General features: G+C 39.4%; 1 protein-coding gene and 1 pseudogene across 1 annotated transcript; both read right to left on the reverse strand.

The window, feature by feature from the left end:
• Positions 1–909: 909 nt before the first annotated feature.
• On the reverse strand, positions 910–9075 carry LOC121799553 (annotated as a pseudogene).
• Positions 9076–24140: 15065 nt separating this feature from the next.
• Positions 24141–25874, reverse strand: LOC121800757 (polygalacturonase At1g48100-like). Its single transcript, XM_042200263.1, has 6 exons — positions 25551–25874; positions 25312–25479; positions 25183–25227; positions 24886–25090; positions 24722–24803; positions 24141–24642 (listed from the first exon to the last, which is right to left on the reverse strand). The coding sequence occupies exons 1-6, from the start codon at positions 25872–25874 to the stop codon at positions 24141–24143; spliced, it is 1326 nt and encodes a 441-aa protein (XP_042056197.1).
• Positions 25875–26355: the final 481 nt, after the last annotated feature.

Raw genomic sequence — 26355 nt, forward strand, 5'->3', positions numbered from 1 at the left:
GGGTTTAAAGCTAAGTTGTGACGTGGTGATTGGTTGGGTCCCATTAATATTACAAGTTTACAACTATATCTACACACAGAAATCTCTAGTCTTAGCAGTTAAGATTTGGTTCTCATATCTCTACACGTGTCCCAGTGGAAGTTATAGTTCTCTTTCACGTCATTAGATTTTGTTGGTCGTTAATTAGTTAGTCGCGCTGTGCTAATTTTTTGACTTTGGATGATTCTATTAACGGCATTACTTTCTATATTGGGGATTAACATAAATTGGCAACTTTTGCAGTGTCCAGATCTAGCTCACTAAAACGACATACACATATAGCATACCCTTGGTTTACAAGTCTTACCATCCAAATCTTACTAATTTGTTTATGTTTTTACATAAACTGGAATACTAATCGTTCTGATTTTTGAGCCTATGTACGACTAAAATATGCCACTGTTAGATGTGACTCAAACGTTGCCTCTCTCCGTCTCTTTTTTAATGTCCACGAGAAACACTTTTCACTTTAGAATAATGCAATAGCAAGAATAGTTTAATGAATGGATTTAGGAATTAGTTGCAAATCACATGAAGGTGTTTATGCGTATCTGTGAGTCGATCGAGTTACTTGAGGTGGGAGAGAGTTTCGTTATATATGATCAATTTTGAGTTTAAGCAGAAGAAAGAGGTTTTAAAATGCATACATTAGTACTAGTATATATTAATACTATAAAAGGGAGCAAAATGCTAAACATGTTTGAATTATTATATAGTAGTTCTATATATTTGAAGTAATTACAACATAAGTGAGGTGGCGACACACTCGATGAGTCACCGGCGGTAGGATTTTAAACCCAAATCAAAATATGATTAAAAACAGCGTAGGGAATGAAGAGAATGAAGGGAATGAAGGCAGCGTAGCGTTGTCTAAGCCGCGGAAGGGGCGGGAACATAACGAACCACCACCCCGCCCAGGGGGATCAACTTCTCGGCAGCAGCCAGGTCTCCCTCTCCCTCTCCCTTGTAGTCAAGCGTCTCGTCGTTGTAAATATCCCACCACTTATCCACCAGCATCTTGATGTCCTGGCCATCCATGTTCTTCTCCTGGCCCGTGTATCGCCATGGCTTGGACCCGGCGGCGCAGTAGTGCACCACCTTGACCTCCTCCAGCCGCACGTTCTCCGGGTGGCGCCACAGCATCGCCAGCACCAGGTTGTAGCTGTTCGGGATGGGGCGGTACACCTCCCGTGATGGTTGGGCGAATTTTTGATGGTAGTAAATGCAGGTAATAAATATAGATCACGACACAAGGAATTACGTGGTTCGATTTACTGAGGTAAATCTACGTCCACGGGAAGAAAGGAGGGCAAGATTGTATTGCTTGATCTGGTTTACCAGCTTACAAATACAGACTTGCTATATGATATTTGATGTCTAGAGAGCTTTCTTTCTCCCCTAGTCTATCTGATCTAAGTTCTATTTATACATTGAACTAAGATCGTGGCTTGCATCACCACTAACTAGGTCGTGGCTTACATCATCACTAATTAGGTCGTGGCTTACATCACCACTAACTAGGTTGTGGATGTCGTGGAGGTCATGAGATCCTGCATGGGTCCACTATCTCTTTGTTTGGTCCGCTATCCTGCATGAGTTGACACCACTATCTCCCAGTTCGGTCGAATACTGAGACCGAACTGCTGAACTATTGCCGAGCAGCTTTTGCCGATCTGAGAGTAGAGCTTGATTGGTCGGCTTTTACCGAGCTGTAGGCTGGGGCCGAACTCTTTGGTAATGCCGAACTGATACTCTTCATTGGGCTTTGGGCTGATGGGCCGTCACTGCTATTGGGCTTGTTTAGTACGTACCCCATCACTACCCCCCCCCCGAAAAGCGAAGTGAATCACTTCGGCGAAGCGAGTCACTTCGGCATTCTGGATAAAGGTACGGGGGAGGCTGACGTTAGGGGACGTGCCTTGCGCGTGACTGCATTAAATGCGACAGTAAAATCCGGCCGTTGAATCCTGAAAAGGTGGGATTCGAAACGGTGCGATGATTTTGAAATCTTCTCCGAATCTGATAAATACGTCCTTTCTTCATCATTTGAACACTTTTGCTATTGCTTCTTCTGCATTCTCTCTTTTGCGTAAAAATTTCCTTCCGCTTTCAAAAATTTCTTCAGAATTTCTTCAGACTTTCAAAGAGTAAGAACTATGTCTTCTTCTTCTTCTTCTGAGTCAGGTAGCGGTAGGAAAGGGGATAAGGGGTCTTCTATCCGGAAAGAATCCGGGGAGAAGACCGTAGAGTATTTTCACAGCATCTTGAGTAAGGATACTGTGATATCCCTACACGAAAAATATTTTTTTCCTGGGGGGAAGGTTGCGATTCCCGATGACCTTCATAGGGCTGACTCGCCGCCGGAGGGTTACGCCACCGTTTATGAAGCCGGCTTGGAATGCGGGCTTCGTTTCCCTCTTCCCCCTGCCTTTGTAGAGCTGCTTGATTTTTTTCAACTCCCTTTAGGTCAGGTGACTCCGAACTCTTGGAGGCACTTATCGGCCTTTGCTGCCGAACTGCGTAGGCTAGATAAGGATCTGTCTCTGAGGGCAATCCTTAATTTCTTCCAGTTTAAGAGGAAGGGATCTTGGTTTTACTTGATCCCTTTACAGCCCTTTAGAGCCTTTTGTAAAACCAAATGGCCGAAATGGCAAAATCGTTTCTTTTTTTATAATAGGACAGCGGCTCCGGGCTTTCCCTGGAGAGGGCCGAAGTCCGTGATTCCTCATCCTCGGTTAGAACCGTTGGACGAGCTCGAGGGCGAGCTCAATAAGATTCCTATGATTAGGAAGCAGTACCTGGAGTCTGAGCTCGTCAAGGGCGACTTCGCGTTCGACTCCTCGTCTTCGGACGAAGAGGCTGAGGGTGAGGATTTCTTTTTTATGCATTACTGCCTTGACGACGAAAACTAACCTTGTTTTCTTGCTTTTTGGCAGTGAACTTGCTAAACAAGCTCGGTCGCAAATCCTCCGAATCTAAGGAACCGGAGAGGCCGAAAACCAGCAGCTCGGCGTCTGATGCCGAGAAGAATCCGAAGAGGCAAAAGACCTCTTCGGATCCAAAGAAGCCGGAGTCGACTTCGGCAAGGGGGAAGGGGAGGATTCAGAAACCCCCAAGAGCGCCAGAGAAAGACGTGGTCTTGGCGCCTCCTTCGGAACATATCTGTGAGCCCTTTTTATGGCCCACGGACTTCGCCGAGGTGAATTCTCTTCTTGATTTTCTGGCCTTGCTTTTTTCCTGTATTTTTTGTGGCCCCTCGGTTGACTTTTTCCTTTTTCCATTTTCAGAGGAACGATATGCTCTCCAAGCTCGTCGCCGTTGAACTCTCCAAAGCGTCCAACGATTATGCTGAGATGCAGAGGAAGTTGGCGGCTGCTCGTCACCAGGCCGAACAGGCTAAGGCAGACTTTGAGAAGGCCAGAGCTGCTAGGATCTCGGCCCAGGATGAAGCCCAGTTTGCCAAGAACCAGCTCGTCATCCAGCGAGAGCAGACGAAACGGAGGGATGCTGCCGCCGTGGTTGCCCAAGGGGAGGTTCTCCGTGCTTTCGCGGAGAAACTCTTTCTGAGCAATCAATTTTCGGCCTTTGTCGGTGATCTGCTGAAACTGATGACCGATAATGCCGAGCAGGGGCCCGAAGTCGTCCTGCCGCTGTACGGCCGAGAGATAGCAGCTCGTCTCCAGAGTCTGCCGCTCCTTGAGGAGCTTGCTTCGTCCTCGGTCCTGCTTTCTGCTGACCGAGTTCGTAGTTGCCGAGCTGACCGGGACGAGAATATGGAGGCTATATTTGCCTCCTTAGGGCCAGTTTCACCCGCTCCAATTTTCCACGGAGAGGGTGAGACCGAGCAGCTTGATCAGCAGACCGGAGACGGGCAGGCCGAGCAAGAGGTGCTGCTGATCGGTGATGGGGGCACCGAGCAGGCTGGGGGGAGCAGGGAGGCCGAGGCTGAAGCTGAGGCAGACAAGGAGAAGGAAGCTGAACCTCACCGAGGAGCCGGAGACGAAGCTGGCGGAGTATGATTTCGTCTCCCTTCTCTTGGTTTAGTTTCTTCCTTCTTGTAAAATGGCCTTGAAGCCCTCCTTGTGTAAAAATTTTTTTTCTTATGAATGAAAAAATTCTTCTTTCTACACTTGTGTCTTCGTATAGCTTTTCGTACTCTCTTTTACTCCTGTTGTGGTTTACTACCTGCTCAGTAAACTGAAATGCCGAACTGACATAGCTGCTTTGTATTCTTAACTCTTAAGGAGCTGGAGGTACTTCACTGGAAGCGGTTGTACTCTTCCGCTTTAGACGAAGCTGAGAAAAAAGCCATAGCTGACCAGATGAAGAATGACGAACTCTTGGCTTGTTTAGTGAAGCTGGAGGCCGACAATAAGGACTTAGAGTCCGAAAAGAAAGATCTGGAGGCCGAGCTGAACACTGCCGTCGCTGAGAGGACTGCGTATGAGGATTTCATCTGCAGGCGCGGGGGAATGACCATCTCTGAAGTTCAGGAACAAGTTGACGAACTGTGGGAGGAATATCATGTACTCCGGAGGAACAATGCGCTGGAGAGCTCGGCTTGCCAACAAGTCGTGAAATCATTGCGGCGCTGGGCTTCTCGGTACGACATCATTCTTTCCCGGCGTCCCTCAATCGAGAGATTCCTTAGGCATTTCCCGCCAACAGATGGTCGCACTCCAGCTCAAACCCCTGATTCACTTGCTCAAAACCCTACTCCAAGTCAGCAACGAACTCAGGAACAGCCGGAAACGTCAAGACGAGAACGGACTCAGGAGCAACCGGAAACGTCAAGACAAGGACGGACTGAAGTTCGTAGAGGAGCTGTGATTATGAGTGAGCAAGATCAACAAATGCTTCGTGAAGAGACTCTTCGCCGCCGAGGTGCTAGAGCTTCCCGGGCTCAGGGAAGAGGCGGTAGGTCGATTAGAGCATCTCGTCGACCTGCTTATTCTTCAGCTGCCGAGAACGCCCGAACTCGGCTTCACGAGGATTTTTTGAATAGGTGGCTCAACTTTAGCAACCGTGGACAGTAGAATAGTCCTTTGTAATAGCGTAACGCCTTCTCGTAGGGCAGCGGAGTTGTATGCCGAACAAGTTTTAATAAATGAAATCTTCATTTCGCTTCTATCACTGCGTATTTACAGCTCAGCGAAAAAATTTCATCGTGCTCGTCCTCGGTCTTATGAAGTAAACTTCTTTGACCGGACTCGTCCTCGGTCTTATAAAGTAAGCTTCTTTGACCGGACTCGTCTTTGGTCTTATGAAGTAAACTTCTTTGACCGGACTTGGTCCTCGGTCTTATGAAATAAACTTCTTTGACCGGACTCGTCTTTGGTCTTATGAAGTAAACTTCTTTGACCGGACTCGTCTTTGGTCTTATGAAGTAAATTTCTTTGACCGGACTAAGCTTGTGTCCTAATTTGGCGAGTTTTATCGCTCGGATCGGACTTTCCCTTGTCCTAATTTGGGGATCGGAATTTCCCTTGTCCTAATTCGGCGAGTTTTATCGCGTGGATCGGACTTTCCCTTGTCCTAATTCGGCGAGTTTTATCGCGTGGATCGGACTTTCCCTTTGTTGCAGTTCGTTTCAGACGAACTGCTTGTTTCTTAAGCTGAATTGTGGTCTTGTATCCTCCTTAGAAGCTTGGACTCACAATCGTTGGCTTATACATGTTCTAAAAAGGGGATCAGCCTTCGAAGAACAAGATACCTCAGTAACATTTGTAAGAGACGACACGCACATAGACAGACAAAACGCACATAGACAAACAAAACGCACATAGACAAACATGAAAAACAAGTAAAAAACAAAGAAAGCACATACCCCTAGGACCGAACTAGACACAAGACTGACTGACCGGACTGTCTCTTACAAATGGAACTTCTTGAGGTTGGAAATGTACCATGTTCGGGGTACTTGTTCTCCTGACATGTGAGTCAATTTATAAGACCCTTTGCCGAGGACTTCTGACACCCGATATGGACCTTCCCATGTGGGTTCGAGTTTGCCCAGCTTTTCTGCTCGGCTTACTTCGTTGTTTCTCAAGACGAGATCTCCCACTTGAAATTGCAGCTTTTTCACCCTTTGGTTATAATACCGGGCTACTTGCTCCTTGTACTTGGCTGCTTTTATGCAGGCCAATTCTCTTCTTTCTTCGGCCAGATCTAGTTCGGCTCTCAGTCCGTCATCATTCATTTCTGAGGAGAAATTTAGAGTTCGGGGACTGGGTACGCCGATCTCAACCGGAATCACGGCTTCAGTGCCGTACACCAGACTGTACGGAGTTTCACCGTTGGAGGTTTTGGGTGTAGTTCGGTAGGACCATAGGACTTGAGGGAGATTTTCTACCCATTGTCCTTTGGCTTGTTCTAACCGAGCTGAGCGGGCGGCTTCTCAGGATTGAGACGTGGCCCCAATCGGTCTTGCACCGGAGTCCTTTGAATCCTTTCAAAAGGAGTTCGGCGAGGATGTCCCTGATCGCCAAAAGGAGTTCGGCGAGGATGTCCCTGATCGCCAAAAGGAGTTCGGCGAGGATGTCCCTGATCGCTATGATCGGGCTTCCTCCTGTCTCCTCGGGATGAGCTGTCTAAAGACCGTTTGCGACGGTCTGCCTCATCGGCACGGGAGAACTGGTCCGCAATGTCCCACATCTCTTGAGCTGTTTGCGGACTGCATTCCACGAGCTTTCTGTAGAGAGCTCCGGGCAGGATTCCATTTTGGAATGCCGAAATGACAAGTAGGTCATTGAGATCATCTACTTGTAGGCATTCCTTGTGGAATCTCGTCATAAAGTCGCTGATCTTTTCGTCGCGACCTTGACGTATAGAAAGCAGCTGAGCCGAAGTGATTCGGGCTTCCGCTTTCTGAAAGAACCTCCTGTGGAAAGCATCCATTAGATCTCGGTAAGATCTAATGCTGCCTTGGGGGAGGCTATCGAACCACCTTCTTGCGTTCCCGATAAGCAGCTCGGGAAACAGCTTGCACATATGGACCTCATTGAGACCCTGGTTCGCCATGTTATACTGATAGCGTCCCAGAAAGTCATGAGGATTCACTAACCCGTCATAAGTCATCGATGGAGTTCGGTAGTTCTGTGGCAAGGGAGTTCGGGTGATATCGTCCGAGAACGGAGTCTTCAATGCTCCGTACATGGCGAACCCGACATCTCTTCGGTATGGAGGAGATGGAGTTCTCCTGTGATTCCGGTACCGAGGATGAACAGGAACATGTCGGGGTTGAGGATTCTTCTTCCTGGAAGACACGGCACTACTGCGGTAGTGACTTTCATGTCTGGATGAGGAGGGAGAATCCACCGTTTTCGTCTCCGGCTTTTGGCCCTTTTGCAGGAAAATTAAGAACTCTTCCTGCTTCTCGGCCAAAAACAACTTGACAGCCTCGTTCAAATCGGGCTGCTGGGAAGACTCGGTGCGATGAGTCTTTGAGCGGTTTGTTCCTTCTCCGTGAGAACTGGAAGTAGATTTCTCCCGAGGCTGTTTTCCAGACCTGCGGGCTGGACTAGCTTCCTCATGGTTATCACGGACGGAAGCACGGGTATTATGTGATCTGGTATGCATTTTTTTGGTGGAAGAGGATCAAAAACTCGCTTTTATCACAGATTTGGTTCTCTGTTTCCCACAGACGGCGCCAGTGATGGTTGGGCGAATTTTTGATGGTAGTAAATGCAGGTAATAAATATAGATCACGACACAAGGAATTACGTGGTTCGATTTACTGAGGTAAATCTACGTCCACGGGAAGAAAGGAGGGCAAGATTGTATTGCTTGATCTGGTTTACCAGCTTACAAATACAGACTTGCTATATGATATTTGATGTCTAGAGAGCTTTCTTTCTCCCCTAGTCTATCTGATCTAAGTTCTATTTATACATTGAACTAAGATCGTGGCTTGCATCACCACTAACTAGGTCGTGGCTTACATCATCACTAATTAGGTCGTGGCTTACATCACCACTAACTAGGTTGTGGATGTCGTGGAGGTCATGAGATCCTGCATGGGTCCACTATCTCTTTGTTTGGTCCGCTATCCTGCATGAGTTGACACCACTATCTCCCAGTTCGGTCGAATACTGAGACCGAACTGCTGAACTATTGCCGAGCAGCTTTTGCCGATCTGAGAGTAGAGCTTGATTGGTCGGCTTTTACCGAGCTGTAGGCTGGGGCCGAACTCTTTGGTAATGCCTAACTGATACTCTTCCTTGGGCTTTGGGCTGATGGGCCGTCACTGCTATTGGGCTTGTTTAGTACGTACCTCATCATCCCGGAAGAACATGTTCAGGAAGTCCTGCTCCGCAAAGGCCGTCGCCTCCGTCACCTTCAGCGTCTGCAGCATGTAGTGGTACGTCGGCAGGCTCGGCTCGAACACGAACATTCCCGCGTTGAAGTACTTGCGCGGCTTCGGGCCCAGAGACTCGGGCCACTCGACCCGGTCCGGGCTCTGCTGGCAGTACCCGATCTGGAACTGCGGCGTGTGGCTCCACGTCTTCTCGCAGAAGCAGTCCATCACGGCGTAGAAATAGCCACTCTCCATTTCGAAGAGATGGTCGATGTTCTCGAACACCTGGATGTCTCCGTCCAGGTAGATCATCTTGGTGTACTCCACAAACTGCAAATTCGATTTATAAAATCAATTCTGGAATTAATTATGTGATTATCGATACTGATAGTATACTCTATATTATATACATACCTCCCAAATGCGGAGCTTGGAGTAGTTGATGACCTAGTAGGCCATGGCGAACTGCGTCTGATTCTCGGGCGGGTACACGGGGTCAATCTCGCGGACTATGCAGCCTTGGTCCACGAGTATCCGACGGTGATCGGCGGGGACGTCAGGGAGGACGGCCACCACGAGAGGGTAGATGGTGTTGACCTTCCTGAGGCCCTTGGCCAGACCCACCACGCCCTTCACGTAGTCGCGTTACCAGCAAGGAACGTGACGTAAGCGCGGCTGGGGAGGCTTCCGGCCTTCGCCAGACCCCGATTCAAGGGACGGTTCATGATTTCCGGCGCCATTTTGAAGGGAAGTGTAAAAGCTTTCTTGTTTAGGAAAGAGAGTGAGGTGTTTTGCTAGTGTGTTTGATATTGAAGGAGGGGAGTGGCCGCTTTATATAGAAACGTTTCGGGAGGAAAAATGACTGTTGCATGGAGTATACTATTACAAGTATTAGTAACATTTTTTGGAGTAGAAAATGTTAGATGGGTCTAGGTGGGAAAAAGTTTAATGACTAGTGAGAATTTAGTTTTGACTAATAGTAGGATAAAATATTAGGGGGTGTTTGGTAAGTAGTGTATGTAATACTCCCTCCGTCCCATATAATTTGGGACACTTTGACCGGGCACGAGTTTTAAGAAATGTAATGAAAAATGAGTTGAAAAAGTTAGTGGAATATGGGTCCTACTTTTATATATTAATTTTATAATTAAATGTGAGTAGGAATGAGTTAGTAGAATGTGGGGTCCACTACCAGAAATGGTAAAAGTGAAATGGGTCAAATTATGTGCGACGGCCCAAAATGGAAAACTGAGTCAAATTATGTGGGACGGAGGGAGTATCAAATGAATCTGGGGCGTACGCGTGGTAAGTTGTATAGAGTTTATTAATAGGGCGGTGGAGAATATTCCTTAAAGTAATTGATGATTGGCCATCCCTTGCATCCATATATGCTACCACCTTCCTCATTACATTTTCACAAACCTTAATTAATAAGTGGCGATTAAGTAATTAGTATCTCATAATGAGGGGCAATGCACTTTTGCCGCGTTGATTGAATATTCATGAAACATGATTTTCGGTACCAATTTTCCATCGTAACATTTTCTGATTCAAGTAGGCCCCCATCTCTTTAATTTCTCGTTCCTATATTTATTAATTCTCAGTATTATATTCTGAATAAGATATGTGTGATCAATATAAAATGTTAAAATGAAAATTAATCACGTAACAAAAAATCATAGATATTAATTGGATCAATGAAATCTATTTAATTATTTGACAATCAAGTACTAGGTATAATACAAGAAACTGAAATTGATGATTTTATTCACTAATTTTGTTTTTTAGTTTGACATAAAGTGATGATACCAAAAAATGGAATAGAAGTGAAGGATATTGTGATTGTACAAGTACAAGAATAAATCTAGGCTAATCTAACTAGCTTACCCTAATTATTACGTTTAGCCAAGAAATCACCAAACAAGATCAGCCTAGTTGGAGATGTACGCCTTTGCTCCACTAAGTTTACCTTTTGTTTTGCCATGTTCATGAGTCAAATAACACATTAAAACATACAGATTAAACTCTTACCTAAAAACTGCCTTAAGATATTAAATAAAGCTGACTCACTGATAGCCTATATTTATAAAAATTATTTGTGTACCTAATCATATCTGAGAGAAAGAAAATATATAAGTGATCCATAAATTGAGGCGCAAATAAATGGAGTAAAGTGTAGTAGTAGCTATTATATCCGTTCCAAAAGAATATACATTTTTCCATTTTAATTTATCTCATAAGAATATACATTCTTTCTTTTTTTAATTCGTCCCATAAAAATATATAATTTTTAATTTTAAAACTCTTTTCACTCTAATGATATAAACTTATTCTTCACTAACAATATTTTAATTTTTTTTCCTACCTTTATCCTACTTTTTTAATTTTATACTCCCTCCGTCCCCGAATAAGAGTCGTTAATTTCCATTTTGGGTCGTCCCCCATTAAGAGTCACTCTTCATTTTTACCATAAATGGTAGTAGGCCTCACATTCCATTAACCCACTCTACTCACATTTTATTATAAAACCAATATAAAAATGTGGGTCCCACATTCCACTAACTTTTTCAACCAACTTTTCTCTACATTTCTTAAAACTCATGCCCGGTCAAAGAGCGACTCCTATTAGGGGACGGAGGGAGTATTAAAATCATTGGTGAATCTAAAGTGTATATTTTAATCCCACGTACCGTCAATCAGTGCCGCTCTGAGTATCGTCGATCATACGCTTAGTGCACCAGATTCCACCACGTGGCAGATGGGCAGCGTCCTTCAATTGGATCTGCCTTTGGATATAGAAACAGAGCAGGGTATGGATGTTTCCTTGCTGACCACACTTAACTACTAGTATCTCTTTGAAATTAGGACAGATTTTAGATAGAATAATGCTATGCGGAAACATTATGGTCAGCCATAAATTAATTAAATAATAAAAAATTTTGATTTTTTTTCAAATTTTTGGTTTAATACTACTTGATTTTACTTTTATATCATCTTCATTATATATTGTTCAACATGTTAGTGTTGCTCAACTTATTACTACTGTCATTTCTTGATTGTTGTTCAACGTATACAGTAATCCGTGATATTAATGTGTTTTATGTAATGGAATTCAAATATAAGTATCAACTTACAAGTCCATTCACACATATATAAGTTTATATCGGTAATTCTAATTTTTTTATACATGTAAATGGACTAAATTAAATCTTTATGGTCGGCCACATTATGACCATTTAGCATCACTCTTTTAGATAATGTGGTGGCGTTGACTACTCTATACTATTAAATTGATTTTTCCTCCACTGTTATTCCAGCACATTCATTGTTACTTGTCGACAAGTTCCTATGAATTTATTTAACCTTAGAGCATCCACGATGGATGTCCGATCTCACGCTCGATCGCCCGAGACCAGGCTTCGGCGTCGTCGGACATCCATTGCAGACATCGGGCATCTTCGAGCGCTACCGAAAGATCGGTCGCGCCCGATCCATCGGGTGTGAGATCGCAGCCCAGCGCCAGAGCCCGATCATCGATTTTTCATTTTTTTAATATATTTTTTAATTCTTTAAACCCTAATTAAACCACTATAAAAATACCCAACTTTCTCTTCACTTCACACACTCTACTCCTCTCACTTTCTCTTCTCTTTTCTCATTTTCATACTTTCAAGAATGGATCCGAGTCAATTCCCAAACCCCCATGGTGTCGACGACGATATGCCGATGTTTGCAGGAGGCGGAGGCGGCGCCCGGTGGCCCGACCACGAAGACTACCGGGTTGAGACGCCTGGATCTATAGGGTCCACTTTTATTTCGGACTCTGAGTTCGATCTGTTCTTCAACACCGACGCGTATCGGGTTGAGGACATGCAGCCTAGTTGTGGGCAACCTCCTGCCCCTGAGCCGCCGAGGAGGAGGAAGAAGATGGTGCGGAAGGAAAATGCGCCATTCGTCCTAGTCCCACTCCCATCCAACGAGCCCAACGAAGAGTACGCAACAGGGCGCACTGACTACGAGTTGGAGGAGCACGTGAAGGTGGCTCAATGTTGGGTCGATATATCAGAGGATTCGATATACTCCAACAACCAGACTTCGACCAGGATGTGGGATCGCATTGAGACCAGATACAACGAGGTGAAACCGAGTTGGGCGTACAAGCGGACCAAGGTTCAACTTCGCAAGTGTTGGGATCGGATCAAGCTCCACGTCAACAACTTCTCCTATATCTACAACAGGAACAGGGACGCAAGGGGCAGCGATGAGAGCATGGAGGATGTCCTCAAGAAGTCGATGTCCGAGTACCATTCGCAGTTTGGGCAGTTCAAGTTGTACAACGTTTGGCCGATCTTGAAGGATAAGGCTAAGTTCAACGGAGGGATATCGGTTGGATCCTCCTTAGCTGCGAAGCGTACGAAGAACACCGCCGCTGGCGGTTACACGAGCAGCAGCCCATCTCCTGTGGATCTGAATGCTGAGCCGGAAGGGAGTTCCGGCACGCCTACGTCTACTTTTAGACATCCCATTGGCACCAAGGCTGTCAAAGCCCAAGCCAAAGGGAAGGTAAAGGCAGCCGCGTCTGGATCGGCTCCCCCGCAGGCTGCGCCTCTTCCGTCTACTCAGCTCGTTGCCTCAGCGATCCAAGAGTTCAGTGGTTTTCGCGAGGTGGTTGAGTATAGGTTTATACTTGACGCACAAAACAACCTTCCTACCGAATCCGATCCAGATGCCCGACGGAGGACTGGGAAGATGATCAAGAACATGAGCTAGAAGTTGAACTTAGATGACTAGTTAGGTTTTTATTAATTTAGCAATGTTGTTTTTTTGAAAGGTTTTTTAAGTTTTTTTTAAGTAATTAAGTAATTTAGTTTAGTAATGTTTTTTTTTTACTAAATATGATGTAGTTTTTTTTAATTAAGTAATGTAGGTGTTTTTTCAAATTTGTAATGTTTAATATAATACATTTTGGTATTTTATTAATTAACAACAAAATTTAAAAAAATAATAATATTAAAAATTAAAAGCAAATTGAGTTTAATTGATAGGGCACCCACTAGAGCCAAACTATTGCAGAAAGAAGGGACATGCAGATATGAGAACCACTAGGGCTTCCAATAAGGCTTTCACTAGGACATCCATTGTGGATGTTCTGGAATCCAGATGCGCTAGAATTTTAGTTACTTGTAACAAAAATCTACAAGAAAGAGTGGGCTTTCAAAATGGGCTTCATTACTCTATAATGGATTGATATTTTCTACTATTGTTTAGTTTATTTATTAATTTGAGACTATTGAGCATATAAAACTGATGCGTCTAGACTCACCTGATGAATACAATGGTGTTGAGGCAAGTTTTTAAGCAGTAAGTGGGTCTGTTCAAAAGTTAATGGGCTTGATTCGAATTGCATTTTTTAATGGGCTGCAGATTGGAAATGAAAATTCAAACACAACAATGTAACAAATGAAACATTGGAGCTCAGCTTTTAATGAGCTTTATTTTATCAACACTTGAACTCACAAAAACAACACGGCATAATATAAAATCTCATGCCGATTAAGAAATATCCCACTTAGAGTAAGTCGGAGGGAGTATTACAAACTTCTAGAACTACTTCACCATGATGAATAAATGTTCTTGGCTAAATAGGGAACGAAATTCTCTTCCAAGTAAGAGAGAAAATATGCTATAGAGAATAAAATAAAACTATGCTCAGAGTTGGAATGAGTGAATGAAAAGGTTTAGGTGACAAAGTCGAAAGATTATTTTTTTAAGTCTTCACATTTTGGGACATGAACTTCTTCTTTTCTCCAAGGAAGAATGGTTTAAGCTCTAAAATACATAGACATTGATTTTTTAGTATGGTAACAAAAGAGATTCAAGCCTTGATGAGGTGGCGTGAAAGTGTAAAGTGTATCAACGTCGATCACAAACTAGTCAATTTACCAAACTAGGTAGTTTGAGTTCCAGAGGTTACTTGTTCACCACCATCCTTCCAACTTCCAAGCATAAGGCTTTAGAGCAAATGACAAAAACTGTCCTATCAAGTCTCAACTAACTTAGAACCAAAGGACAAAGGAGTATCAAGAGTATCCCCATCCGTGCTCTTGCCAAAGAGCACGGATGTGGGCACGTATCCACTTTTATTACTTTTTTACTCCATACTCTTAGGTAAGAGAACAACACTCACATTCATGCTCTTCCGTAAGGACATGCCCAATGATTCTACCATTCAATTATTCAATTTAAATAAAAATATTTTCACAATATTAGAATGCATTAAAAATACCCGGAATACTATTACAAATTACTAAAAAATAAAAAATTACATAATTCAAATCCTAAAAATTTAAAATTACATAATTAAATTCATAAAATTAAAAAAATCACTACTCGTGGCCGAATTTTGCCCAAATATGTTTGATTAGGTCTTCTTGAAGCTCAGTGTGAGTTCGGGTATCGCGCATTGTGTGTCTTGTTTCGATCCTCTCGCCCACCGTCGCCCCCTCCGAGGCGTCCGCCCCATTTTCCCTATAGTGGATGCTCAAGACATAGTCGATCTTATCGCAATTTTCGCACGCAAATTAATGCACTTAGTGTCGTCCTGCTCCGTTATGAGCCGAATGATTATATAACGCCAATAACCAAATTAAAAATACAATGTTTAATGAGTTAATTATAAATTTTTTAAAAATATAGGAGTAGGAGATAGAGAGTAAAACGGGAGGGATTTAAAAAATTAATTTCATTAAAATAGAAAATTTCTCACTTATCTTGGAACATCCAAAGCATGACTAAAAATGTCTTACCTTGGTACAAAAAGAATATTTGTAATTAAAAAAACATGGATAAATTGTTAAATAGATTTCCAACCCGGTTTCATTCTATAGTAATAGTACTACTCTTACAATATTATATTGTACTCCGTAATAGTATATTATAGGCATCAATGTGTACATATTTATATACGAACCAAATGTAAATAGTAATGCAATAGTTACATAAAAAATATTTCAGGATCCAGCATAACTATAAATTTTAGAAACTTATGACATGAACACAGTGAAACTGAAACCTATGGGGTTTACTAAATATGCAACTACTCACTAATTATGCTGATTACAAAACTTTGTTTTTGTTACTAGGATTCAACCACAAAATTGAAGATATAATTGAAGAGGATCTAAAGAAATGAAACAGCTCTCATTCATATTTTTGCTATTCTGCATGGTTAATTTGGATTGGATATCTTTCCATGTAGATAGTTAAGCTATGTTTGAAGATTTGATTCTCTAAACTAATTCAGTTAATTGTACTGCTTTTCTGGGATGCGAACTCATTACCGTCACGCTGAGTGTAAATGCAAGTCTTTTAAGCCCATACCTGGATTCTCTAGGATCCAGCTTTTCAAATGGGGCAAACTTTGCTGTTGCAGGCTCAACCACACTACCCAGAAACGTGCCGTTTGCATTGAATGTTCAGGTCATGCAGTTCAAGCATTTTAAGGATCTCTCAGCTGAACTTGCTAGTACAGGTAGTTTAGTTACTGATAAATATCCAGAGAATATACATATATCTGTTTGTATTTCACAGACTAGTAGCTGCTGCCATGCTCAAGTCGATGTATGTTATATGCAAAAATGGAGATGAAAGAAGTAGCTAGAATCCACTATCATACATATACACTTCCTGTGTGCATACTCCATGTTCTATCAAAAATGGTTGTAATTGCTGCTGCAAAACACTCCATTCCATCCCATCCCATCCCATGAGATTGTTGTGTGTACTATAACATTTTTTCAACGGAAAAATTCTCATGTGGTCGATGACTGATACAGGTTTCTCAAACCCTGTGACGGCATATTGTGGGGCCGCCATACAGCTATGAGAGAAGGGTGGGTTGTGGGTATCCGGGGTATCAAGTATGTGAAGAAGGAAGTCGATTTGTGAGCTGGGACGGTATCCACTATACTGAAGCAGCGAATTCCGTTATAGCCTCTAAGATACTCTCCACAGATTATTCAACACCTCCTCTTGCCTTTCACTTCTTTTGCCTCTGATTATATATACATATACTACTCTTGTGCTCACCATAACTCTATGGCATGCCATAACCTAGTAAGTATGGTATGTATCATGAGTTAGTCTTTTCTTATCGCTAAGGCTTTGTCTTTACTACATCTATGATGTTACAGATTTAAGATGATTAAATCTAACTTTTACTTCACAAAAATGATGATGCTTCTCTATGTATTTGAGAGTGAATTTAGAATGAGAAGCAATATATATTGAAACTAGAGTTGGATTTGATTGAATTCTTCCACCAGCTGTGAATTGTGATACTCCAAGTACAGATAGTAAGTGATCTCAAAATCAGTTATTGGCATGGGCGGACCCACATGTAAAGAGGGGAGGGCTTTAGCCCCTGATGAATCCATTTTTTTAATTTTTTTCTATTATAAAATTTTAAAATTTATTCATATTTTGAATATATTGGTATATAAAAGCCCCTAATAATATTTTAAATTACATGAAAATTTATTTTTATATAAAATTTTAAAAATTTAGCCCCTACTCATGAATTTTTCTGGGTCCGCCCCTGGTTATTGGCAAGTGAAAAATGAGTGGCAAGCAGTTGAAAACATTAAAAGTGAGGTAATGATGTAATAGTGAAGAAGGCGTGTAGTGATTAATTGAATATAGTGTTGTTGGGACTGAATGGGAATGCAGATTTTGTGGGAAAAGCCTATCTATAGCCGACCCCATCACTCAACTCTTTTTTTTAGCACACCCTTCATTTGGAATTTCATATTCCTTTTCTGATTGGACCTATATCAGTTTGTGGATTCATATGTTTTAGTACTACTACTTAACAAATTACAATTTCAATAGGATTTACGGCAGCAGAAAAAGTTAATGGTCTTTAGCATAAAATATTCATACTCTCTTGTTTTGATTTAAAGTGGAGTACAAAAAACTTGATAGCATTGTTTATGGGCATCAAATCTTCTCTAGGCAAATTTTTTGAAATAATACCTTTATTTCCATGCCTTCCGGCTATTTTATCACCTACTTTGATTTCACGTTTATGTGAAATATATACACAAATAATTCTGGATTATAATTAGAACCTCCACTTTTTTGGATCCACCTTGCATCAATAACCCAGCCCCTACCACATATAGGGAGTTTTAAATGATTTAAAATTATTGCTAAGAAGTAGTACTACATTCGTCCACAAAAAAATACTAGAATTAGTTTTACCATTCTGGACCTTCCGCCAAAATTAGGCCAATTTCTAAATATGAAAAGTTTTAAACATTAAAATACTATTAATAATGTGGATTCCACAATCTACTAATACTACTTCTCACTTTCTTTTTATTGTTTGGTAATAAAAACGGTTGAGGCTGGTAAACAAAACAAACTAATGAGGGTATGAAATGCCTAATCTATCATGAAGCAATCAACTATTGAGACCTAAAGGTTGCGTCTCAAAACATGAACACCTCTTTGGAAACTATAAGCAAAATGTGACAAAAAATCGGCAACAAAATTCTCTTCTCTATGCACATGGTGAATCGTTACTGTATCAAACTCTTGGGATAACCCACAAACCTTCTGCACTATGAAACTCTTACTTTTTTTCTTCTCTCTCTTACTTTACCAATTGATCATTAAAATTCTTTATCATTCACAATTATATTTATTTTTGGTGGAGGGATGTATAATATTTTAGGATTTGGATAATAAAATTAGGCATGTGGTGGTAGGTAGCGCATTACTTTCCGTACCACTTGCAATTGGAGGATTAATTAATAGTGTAGTGCGAGAATCTTATAAATGGGCCGGTCCGGTCCGGTCGCATTAGAGTTAAACATAGTTTAGTTAGAATTTTAACATACGTGAGCCTATGTTACTAAAAAATGTGAGACGTTGGGTTTTGGATTGCATTGCAATGACGTTTGATCCCATGCGATTGTATTTAATTTTTAAAAATTTATGGAATGATAATAGATCAAAATTGGAGGCTGGGATTGTGATAATTTAGTGCAACATCCTTTGTTGCCATCACGCATTTTTGTTGCAGTGAGATTAGATTCAATGATTAGTGAAGCGCCGCCCATTCCACTTGTTTGTCTTTGCCTTCCCTTTTTCTGCTTAAGTCTTCTCCTTTTGATTGCTACACTTATATGTACTATTCGTTTTTAAATTGGCTTATATTTTTAGTACTGAAATTATGTGTGACAAGAATCTTACAATATTCATTTCGGTCACATATAAGTGTCAAGGACTATCTCATCATGTGCTATTATTAAATTCAAGAACAAGCTTATTATGTTTTATTTAAAATACTACTCCTCTATTATATAGTTTTATCAGGTACGGAAACGAAAAGCGTGGAGGTTTTAAAAAAACAAATTTACGTGATTCCACGTACGCTTCAAAGCTCGAGATCGGATTCAGTTGGCTGTGACATGGAATTGGGTTTCTATTCTTTGCTTCTTAACATATTATATTAAATAATATTAAGATACGAGAATGTCACCTACCTTCTACTTTCATATAACTTGTGATTGCCGTGTTAATGTGTCCAATAATCATTCCACTAATTATAAGATATCATGTACCTATAAAACTGCTATTATCCATGTATATTCATTCACGTTACAGAGATTAGTCATTCCACCATTTAGTTTACTCATTCGTAAAATTCATGATGATCAAAAATTGACTCCTTCACTTTCTAGTGCTCAGATTTTCCAATTATATGTATATTAACTATTGCTTCATGTAATCTATACATATATAAAGGGGAGTTTTGGCCTTATTTTGAATATTCATGAATTCAGGGTATGGATTTTAATATTTGTAAATTTTAAGCATGATTCAAATATAATATGCCGGTACCATTTCAACTCCATTTAATATAATTTATGAAAATTAGCTAATTATATTTAACATATTACAACTGAATGCGTTAATTTAACATAATGAGTTTACCGTTACATCTCTATGTAGAAAAAATGGGCCACTGCCGTTACAAACTTAAATTGATATGTGAATATATTTGTTATAATAATTATTTTATTGGGCAGGTAATATTATATGCTATGATTCCAAAGAGACATCAAATTTTGAATTATAAAATTAAAGATTTTGTCATTGTATCATATATAATGAACGGTGCTCAATTAAATAATACAAGTATATTTAGGAAAATGAGTTGCTACCGTTACAAAGTTAAATTGATATGTTAAATTTTTTATTTACAAACATCATGCTTTTGTCTCTTCCCTTCCACTTCTCACAATAATTTAAAAAGTCGCAAATGAGACATTTATTACAATATTAATATTAGTTTAATTTAAAATAAAGGATATTGAGATACCATCAAATTTTCTATAAATACTGATTCCATTAATCAACGATATCATTTCAGTGAAGGTCAGTGTATTATTGTATTCTCTCTCAGCATTTTAATCTTATCTGTGTTCTTACCGTCTTATTTTATCTTTTGTGTTTGTCTTATTTTAGTTTGCTAGCTTTCTTTGTTATTATATTTTATCCTACTCATTATGTTATTGCAAACAATAAAAAATAAATGAATAGTTATTTTATAGAATCTTTTCTTATTTTTGCAGGTATATTTTTGCTTTGAGAAAGTTCCAAAAGTAGTACGCACAATCAATACTAAGACAGACATCCGTAAACTGTTCGTTTGAAAAAGTAAGAGCCATGATGGTGGTTGGTGACTGAGGGAGAACTGAGAGCTAGGTTTCAGAAAGTGAGCTAAATGTCATATAAATTGAGAGTAGGTCGAGTCAAATTTGGATTGATTTTAGTTGATGGGCTAACATATTTCAAATTGTGTTGATATTCGACTTGATCATCCAATTTCACAAGTAATACAACCTCCTTTGAGACTTTAAGGCTTGGTTATTTATTGTTTTAATATTATGATATTTAATTATATAAAATCAAATATGATGCAATTCCATGTGTGCGTGTGACTCAACATACGAATACCTAAACGGAAGAATTACTAATATTTAAGATGATGACGAGTTCTCTAAATTTCTAGCTAAATAGTGAATCCAGAAGGAATTAAATTGAAAATTAATAATGTTAAATTATGAGTATAATTTTGTTTAGTTAGGTCATTTATATTTCGTTTTATTTTTAGCTTCTTTTCATATTATTGGAATATACTATAATTAATATTAACATATAAAATACAATATAATAAATTATACAAGATGCTTATGTTGTAAGATAAATGAATATAGTTATGGAAGAAGGATGAATTATTGAAGCATTAGATTAATTGGTTTTAAGTGAATATAGGTATCTTTACAAATATATCATCGTATATTCAATATGCGGAAAATGAAATGGATCGTGCATAGCACGTGGGTTAGTTTTGAGAAAATTAACCAAAATGCCATTATGAATATTTTAATAAACTTTGATAATTTGAAAAGTTTTTAGAGAAATAACATAAATGGTATTCAAATGTCAACCTTAAGTTAGGTTTATTGAGAGGGTTTTTATTCCGTTTCAAAAACTCTGTGAATTCCTAGCCCTTTCTTCTTCCCACACATTTATGCTATTAATTTTCTATATTCGTATTTAATTAAAAACAAAATAAAGTTTTTATATAAGTTATAAAAATTTATTTATAAACTTAATAAGTTCAAGAATGAGTGACAAAAAACCTAATAATTGAAAAATGGAATACAAAGTTTATTACATAAGCAATTTTAGAAATAATAGCACTTTTTAAAAGTCTTAGTTGTGCCGTTTAACAACACTATGGTTTTTCTATTTTAATTAAATCATTTTTGTTAGTATTGGTTTTATATTTAAATATATATAATAACTTTTGATGTATTAAACATATGCATTATTATTTTAGCTTAGAGCTAAAAGGCTCCAATTGAACATAAATGTAAAACGCATTATTATTTCACGTATTAGAGCTAAAAGGCTCCAATTGTATATGAATATAGAAGGCCAATAGTTACATGAATATAGAAAGTAAATGGCTCCAATTGAAAATGAAAACGTATACATTATTGTTTGAGGAATTAGAGCTAAAACTTTTCATTTGCACCCACGACCAATCAAAACTGATTTGGCTCTATATAAATAAATGGATGCACCATTGAAATGGAGAACCCCCAAGAACAAGCACAAGTACATAAACAAAAAAGATTAATGGCGAAAATCTTAAGTGAGCAGCGGCATCCGGAAACAACCATGTTCACCCATCCCTCGACCGCCGGCGTCATTCCGAAGATAATTGAGATCGATTTGTTTTCTTTCATTTGTAAAGGCTTCTCTATTTTTGAATTAGCTTCAAAATATACATCGAGTGTATGTATTTTTAGCATTTTTCGAAGATAAATGGAGAGAGACAAATAATTAGAACTCGTGATTGATAGTATTTGATTTAATTTATTTACGTTTAGTTAATTTAAATTAACTAAAATTCATCTATATTGTAATTCAGTTTAGCCGGTTAATAATAAATTATTATTATGCATATTTCAATAAAATTAGAAGTTGGAAATATTTTTTTTGATTTTATGATAATTAGACGAAGAGGAAGTGAGAAAGTTTATGAAAATTCATACTAATACATATCTCCATATAATTGAGATGAAGGAAACGGTTCAGATCCAGGGTTCAATATTTAGTATTTAGGATTTATGATTAATAGTTTAGGGTTCAAGTGTATTGAGCCATTCTAATTGATCTCAAATCTAGAAGATAATAGGGTTTAGGATTTAGTATTTATGGTTTAGAGTTCAGAGTTTAGTATTTATGGTTTAGGATTCAAATGTATCGATCGAGCCACTCATATTGATCCAAAACTCTCTTTTATATATGTATAGATTTGCACAATTAAAAAAAAAACAGAATGTTAGCATGTTTTTTTTAATTAAAATTGCACTTTCTTGATATGAGCATATAATCAGATTTGAAGCCAAGATTCAGGTAAAAAAACCTCTACAATCAATAAGGATTATCAAGTAGGCCGACCCAGTGTAAAATATCGAATACAGATCTAAAACCCTCAAAATAGAATAAGTGATCAACAAAGTAAAATTGAACTGGGGCGGAGGGAGAATTTTATTGATATTTGGCTCATTTGTTGGTCACGATGAGTATATTTTAAAGTTAAGGGTTTAGGATTTAGGTTTCAAGGTTTGGGTTTTTAGTGTATAGGGTCACTATATTGCAATGAAATGAAGCTCGACTAGGAAGTATCTCACCAGTGCAATCTTAAATTATTGCAACGTAAACTTACTCCTGCAGTTATAACTCAACGGTTAATTCATATTTTCACAGAATTAAAATGCTTTTTAATTTTTAGTCTGATATTTAAATATCAACACAAATATGTGTTGAAATTTTAATGTGATCGTATTGACATTTTTAAGAAAAGTTAGCATTTAAATGCACCCTTGTGGCCAGGTGGGGTTATTGTAATTGAAAAAGTATAATCCAAAGTAAGAGGATGTCGAATATTCTTTTGTTTATCATTTCACAAATTTTATTTCACATACTGAAATAAATATGAAGAAATTAAAATGACCCGTGCATCGCACGGGCGTGATACTAGTCTAAATATAAATTGCAACTTAGTTTGTTTTATATATATATTTTTTTATATTTTAAACGTAGATACTGACTCGAGTCTTAAAAAAGAATTTTGGAGTTATTATGAATGGAGAATGAGTATCTATTTTACTAATTACTCCCTCCAGTCCCATTCATTATTAATTATCTCATTTAATTATTTATGTCAGGTTCCCATTAATTGTTCCATTTCATTTGTACTATCTTTAGTTATTTTTAGTCACAGTTCCTATAAAATTAAGACTCAAATTGTACTAACTTTTTACTCTTATTTTATTTAACAAAGTTAAACAGTTTCTTAAAATCTGCTTTAATCAACTGTGAAACAATGAATAGAGACTGGAGAAAGTATTACAAAATGTATTATTGGTGAAAAGAATTAATAATATGACTATTTTTACAGACGACGGAACATATCACAAGAGAGTAATGAAGTTTTGTCTGATATACAGATACGTACCTACTATTTGTAATTGCAAGGCAAGTATAGAATCAACAAAGACGAATATTCCTTCACTGACCCTATGATAAAACCAAAGTGCTGAACTAATGTTCTCCACAAATCCAATTGCTTCGTCTAAAATAATCGTCTTTTCCTTATCCAACTATGCCAATAAAGTTCACCCACTAGTATATTAAAATTTGATTTATAAATCTCCTCATTTCAGTTATGATGTTTGTTAGCAAACAAGTTACAATACTCTCAAGCCTATACCTTATTGTAAATTAAAAGGGTGGTATTTTTTTTAATTTTGGATTATTCTACTGGACAAAGAAAATCACATTATCTGTATTACATTGATTTTTCAACCATTAATAAGAAAAATAATAAGAATTCTGAAAAAAAAGTGGAATCTTTAGAACCATGAATCATACTTTCGACATACCTTCTCTTAATCTTGAGTAATGGAAAGCCAAGTAAATATAGTGTCTCTAATCTGTAATACTAGTAGTATTAAATTGCAATATGAGAGATATCAAGGGACATGGAGTAATAGTTAAAGCAGCACTTTGTTTCTTGATTAAGGTTGCAAGACCATGATACAAATACATGCATGGTTGATAACATAATTCTGGTACAACACTTCTACATTACATCTTACTATATACTTAAATATGTTTAATAGACTCCTTCTCTCATTATATATGTATGATGCTACTAACACCGATCGACCTCCGTCTCCGGCAACGTGAGCGGATTACCCTGGATGAGGCAGAAGAGCGGCGGAATGGTAAAGTCCGCGACGGCTCCATACGCATTCCAGCAGTAAGGGTCGAGCATCCTCTGCCCCTGCGCAGGAAGCAGCTCCACATCCATCACCGTCAGATTGGTGCACGGCACCAAGTCGCTGCACGCCAGGTGCATCGCCGGCGACCTCACGTCGTACGTCCCCTTGATGCCCCTGTACGACACCCCGCTTATGTACACCCCCGCCGTCTTGTTGGCGCATGACATGCCGCTGCAGTAGTACTGGTCGATCATTATCGGGTTCCTCACGCTCTCCATCACGATGTTGCTGTACGACACCTCCGACACCATCCCGTACCCCCCCTGCCACGTCTTGATCCTCACCCCGTTGTCCGAGTGCTTGATCACCGAGTCCCGCACCGTTACGTTCGTCACGCAAGCCCTCGTGTTCCTCGGCCCCAGGCTGCCGATGCTGGAAAGTGGAAACCATCTCCGTATTAGTATTTGTTTTTATGGAATAAATATATAATAATATTGGATTAATTAAGTACCTTATTCCATGTCCAGGACCACAGGTGATGTTCCTTATGTCTACGTTGAACGTGCCAGCCCCGATTGAGACGCAGTCGTCCCCTGCAATTAGACAATGAGTCAGGATCACCAATTTGTCGATATAAAGTAATGAGATAAAAAGAATGGGGAATTAATTAAGTACCATTAGCGATGACAGAGTTGTATATGTTGACATTGTTGGTGTTCTCGACGTGAATTCCATCGGTGTTGGGACTGGAAGAGGGCGCTTTGATGTAAAGGGAATCGATGTGGACGTGGTGGCAGCTGTACCGGAAATGGAACTGCGGGCTGTTCTTTATCTTGATTCCTTTCACAATTAAATTTGAGCTCCAGAAGAGCCTTAATGCCTATATAGTAATCAATCAATTAAGCTTTCATTGATTATTAGTACTACTACTATAACTTAATTACTATGTACTACTATGTTTATTTAAATTACCACTGGGCTATCGCAGGGGCCAGGTAGAGTAGTTCCATTCACGCCCTGTGAACATCAAACACTAAGCTCCTTTTGACACAAAAAAACAAATATATGTTGGAGAAGTGATTTAGTTAGTTAGTTAGTTACTTTGTGAGGTTTGCATGGAAGGTCCCACCATTTCTGGCCTCGTCCATCTATGAGGCCACTGCCTTGCATCGACATTCCATCTATCCTGTAAAACACAAGCCACTGTCGCTTGCTGTTGTTTTTTAGCCAAGAGTCCGGACCATCCGGGGCCAATATACTTCCGTCAATCTATAATCACTAACACTGTCACCTTTCACGAACAACAAACAAGTACTATTGCATTAAATAAAAATAGTTACCTGAAATGTAAGACGGTTTCTACAGGGGCCAGAGAAGATGGCGGACTGGATCATGAAACTATAATGCCTGGGGATGAGGATGAGAGCAGGGTCGTCGGCTTGGCAAGCGGCGTCCCAAGCCATTTTGAATGACTGCGTGTCGTCGGCCACGCCATCGCCTACCGCTCCATAGGACAGCACACTGAAAACCGGAAGCGGGCTGGATGGTGCAAGGGAAGGTGGTGCGGAGATTTGAGATAGGAAGCGATGTTGAGCGGAGAGAGTTAAGGAACATAATGTGATAGCCAAAAGCAGAGCAAAATGAAGATGCACGGAGTCCATCATCTTCTATAGGTATTAGGCAGAGTAAGAGAGGTGGAGTTTAAATAGGAAGGAGAAGGGGGAGCAAGTTGGGGAATGTTAATGGATTGAGAGTGAAGGAGAGGAGAAGGAAATCAGGGTAGCATAGGTGTAGTAGAGTTTGAGAGTTGTAACCACTGGATGGGCAAGTTGTTGAAATGGAGTTGAGTTATATACTGGGAATTGGGAGTGGAAGTAGCTCTGCTTTTTGTTTTTCTTAGGTTATTATTATTATTATTATTATTATTATTATTATTATTATTATTATTATTATTATTATTATTATTATTATTATTATTATTATTATAATAGTACTACTACCACCCCATTCAAAGCCGTCCAATTCCATTTGGGGAATGTTAATGGATTTTCTGGTGAGTAGAGCACTCACCCACACAAAATCAAACCTCCCACGTCACTCATATTATTATATATGCCCAAACTAATTAATAATATGTTCCAATGT

Source organism: Salvia splendens, chromosome 4 (assembly GCF_004379255.2).
Source record: "Salvia splendens isolate huo1 chromosome 4, SspV2, whole genome shotgun sequence".
NCBI lineage: Eukaryota > Viridiplantae > Streptophyta > Magnoliopsida > Lamiales > Lamiaceae > Salvia > Salvia splendens.